The sequence below is a fragment of the Scyliorhinus canicula genome, unplaced genomic scaffold, assembly GCF_902713615.1.
Source record: "Scyliorhinus canicula unplaced genomic scaffold, sScyCan1.1, whole genome shotgun sequence".
Lineage (NCBI taxonomy): Eukaryota > Metazoa > Chordata > Chondrichthyes > Carcharhiniformes > Scyliorhinidae > Scyliorhinus > Scyliorhinus canicula.
This window is the reverse complement of record NW_024055676.1, coordinates 188,964-192,852: the sequence shown is the minus strand read 5'-3', so window position 1 is coordinate 192,852 and position 3,889 is coordinate 188,964. Positions and strand designations below refer to the sequence as shown.

General features: G+C 44.7%; 1 gene segment (V, D, J or C); it reads right to left on the bottom strand.

Moving 5' to 3' along the window:
- Window positions 1-1,117: 1,117 nt before the first annotated feature.
- LOC119960637 lies at window positions 1,118-1,640 on the bottom strand. The segment is given in 2 exon segments: window positions 1,118-1,518; window positions 1,604-1,640. Coding segments are annotated over 2 exon segments (438 nt in total).
- Between the last annotated feature and the right edge of the window lie 2,249 nt (window positions 1,641-3,889).

The window sequence follows — 3,889 nt, the reverse complement described above, 5'->3', positions numbered from 1 at the left end:
TGTGTCACTGCAAGCGGCTCTTGAGAGACCCAGTCTTCACCTCTAACCCCTGAAAACATTTAGAAATAGTGGTCTTTATTTTTTTATTATCACGGTGTTTCCAAGTTAAGGACATAGATTGCAAACGGAGGAGAGATACATTTCAATGATGATTTCTATATCGGTATTACGAGCAAAGAGAAAACTGTGCAACTTGTAAACTTACCAGTTAAGAGAGCTGCACTTGTGAGCAATGTGTAAAAGATAACAGCCAACATGTTCACTGAGCTGGTGGTGGATTTTAAACAGAGTGAGTTGAAGTTGAATTGTTTCAGATAAGACTTGACAAGATGTTGAGTCATATCCCACCCCGCTACTGATTGGTTCATTCCTGACAGAGTCTAAAGAACAAATAAAAGTACAGCACAGGAACAGACCCTTCGGCTCTCCAAGACTGTGCCGACCATGCTGACGGTCTAAACTAAATTCTTCTGCACATCCGGGGTCCGTATACCTCTATTCCCTCTATTGAGCGACAAACAATCAGCCCTCAGCACCTGTGTCCTACATTTCATCCAATCAGCTCAGAGTCTCTTTGTTCTTAACTCCATGACGTCAGAACAAGGAAAATGGAACCGCATGAAACTTCTCAAAACAAGGAACTGAACTGAATCACATCAGAGAATAAGAAACAGGAGCTGCAGTGGACCATTTGCTCCTTCACTTGGGCCTGTTCCACCATTCAATAAGATCATGGCTGATCTAACTCATATCCTCCTTTCTGCACCATCCACAACTGTCTTATTTGCCTTAATATCCGCAGATCTTTGGAACCCTCCTTGAAGAAACTCAGCGACTGAACAACTACGTTCTCTGTGCTACAGACCAATAACAAAACGAGCATTAAATCAATTGTTGGATCTTTATCGGGATTAATCTTTGAGATGGGGCACGGATTGGTAACATTTCATATTGTTCTGATGACAGAACCAGAGCCTCCCATTTACAGAGCTGCTTGGAGCTCAGGAAAACTAATGTAAAGCGGGATTTTACACAGAATAATAAATATTCGGTATTTTTAGGAGGTGATCATCCGCGCAGCTGTTCTTTATAATATTGTTTTATTTATATTAACAGTTCACAATTCTACTGACAGATCTGATTCCGTGAAGAGGAGGTGAGAGTGCATTGCAGGTTTTTGTACGGGTTGACTGTGCCTCTGTAACAGTGTGGGGATCAGCGCACAGAGATACACGGCAGAGTCAGAGACACGGACCCCGGTGATATTTAATGGAACGATTTTCCTGTCTTTGTCCAAATCAGCAGAAAATCGGTCAGAAAACTCTGGTGAATTATCGCCGCTTTCCTTGCCGAACATTTTCAGTAAATATCTCGGAGCTTTCCCGGGATACTGGATGTACCAGAAGAGAGTTGGCGAGGAGTATTGTGTTTTGTAACTGCAGTTCAACATTGCTGTCTGTTCTTCCTCAACCGTTAATTCACGCGCGTCCTGGGAAACTGAATCTTGGCCATTCGTTCCTGTAACAAGATATAGAATGTGTCAGAAATCTGTGAGTAAATATAACCCATGAAACACACACTGGGGATTTGAGCTCAGACTCACCGGGCAGTAAGACCATTATTATCAGTAAATCAAACATGGTTCCCGATTGGACAGCTAACAGCGTCACTGTTTCAGATATGTTCCTGCTTCTAGCCTCACAGCAAAGAGTCAATTCAGACCAGAGGTAAAGGCTTCACTTAGTGGGAAATTGAGGCGCTTTCCTCCGTGCTGCGATTGGCTCGTCTCTCAGTCTTGCCGTCCGCTGTGGACCAATCATAGTTAGTTGAGGACCAAACACAGCTGGTTCTCTCCAATCAGATTCCACCCCCGGTTGTGTTTTTCAGTCTTGTTCCCTTTTCTCTGTCTCACATTATTAGACATTTTGGCTTTTTCTGGGTGTAACTCGCTTTTCTTCGAAATTTCGGTAGATCTTTACCTCTAATCAATGCAAAAGAAAAAAGAACAAAGAAACGTACAGCACAGGAACAGGCCCTTCGACCCCCCAAGCCTGCGCCGACAATGCTGCCCGCCTAAACAAAAACATCTACACTTCCGGTGTCGGTATCCCTCTATTCCCATCCTATTCATGTCTTTGTCAATATACCCTTAAATACCACTATCGTCCCTGCTTCCACCACCTCCTCCGGTAGCGAGTTCTAGGCACCTACTACCCTCTGTGTAGAAAACGTGCCTCGTGCATCTCCCCTAAACCTTGTCCCTCGCAACTTAAACATATGCCCCTAGTAATTGACCTCTCTACCCTGGGAAAAAGTCTCTGACTATCCACCCTGTCTATGCCCCTCATTATTTTGTAGACCTCTATCAGGTCGCCCCTCAACCTCCGTCGTTCCAATGAGAACAGACCGAATTTATTCAACTTGTCCTCATAGCTAATGCCCTCCATACCAGGCAACATCCTGGTAAATCTCTTCTGCGCCCTCTCTAAAGCCTCCGCGTCCTTCTGGTCGTGTGGCGACCAGAATTGAACACTATACTCCAAGTGTGGCCTAACTAAGGTTCTATACAGCTGCAACATGACTTGCCAATTTTTTGTACTCAATGCCCGACCAATGAAGGCAAGCATGCCGTATGCCTTGTTGACTACCTTCTCCACCTGTGTTTCCCTTTTCAGTGACCTGTGGACCTGTACACCTAGATCTCGTTGACTGTCAATACTCTTGAGGGTTCTACCATTCACTGTATATTCCGTACCTGTATTAGACCTTCCAAAATGCATTACCTCACATTTGTCCGGCTTAAACTCCACCTGCCATCTCTCTGCCCAAGTCTCCAAACAATCTAAATCCTGCTGTATCCTCTGACAGTCCTCATCGCCATTCGCAATTCCACCAACCTTTGTATCGTCCTTAACCTTACTAATCAGACCAGTTACATTTTCCTCCAAATAATTTATGTATACTACGAACACCAAAGCTCCCAGCACTGATCCCTGCGATCAGAAAAGCACCCTTCCATTGCTACTCTCTGCCTTCTATGACCTAGCCAGTTCTGAATGCCTCTTGCCAGCTCACCTCTGATCCTGTGTGACCACCTTTTTTACCAGTCTGAAATGGGAAAAAATAATTTCCCTACCAGTGATGTAAGGCTACCAACCAGCCTGTAGATTCCTGGATTATTCTTGCTACCCTTCTTGAACAAAGGAACAACATTGGCTCTTCTCCACTCCTCCGGGACATTACCTGAAGACAGTGAGTATCCAAAGATTTCTTTCAAGGCCTCAACAATTTCCTCTCTTGCCTCCTTCAGAATTCTGGGGTAGATCCCATCTGACCCTGAGGACTTATCTACCTTAATATTTTTCAAGACGCCAAACATCTCGTCTTTTTGGATCTCAATGTGACTCAGACTATCTATACACCCTTCTCGAGACTCGACATCCACCAATTCCTTCTATTTGGTGAATGCTGATGCAAAGTATTAATTTAGTACCTCGCCCATTTCATTGGCTCCACACATAGATTCCCACCCCTGTCCTTCAGTGGGCCAACCCTTTCTCTGGCAACCCTCTTGGATAGAATAGATGGAACACTACAGCACAGAACAGTCCCTTCGGCCCTCGATGTTGTGCCGAGCAATGATCACCCTACTCAAACCCACGTATCCACCCTATACCCGTAACCCAACAACCCCCCCCCCCCCCACCTTACTTTTTAGGACACTAAGGGCAATTTAGCATGGCCAATCCACCTAACCCGCATTTTCTTGCTTTTTATGTACGTGTAATAAGCCTTGGGAGTTTCCTTAACCCTATTTCCAATAACTTTTCGTGATCCCTTCTAGCCCCCTGACTCCTTGGTTAAGTTCCTTCCTACTTTCCTTATATTC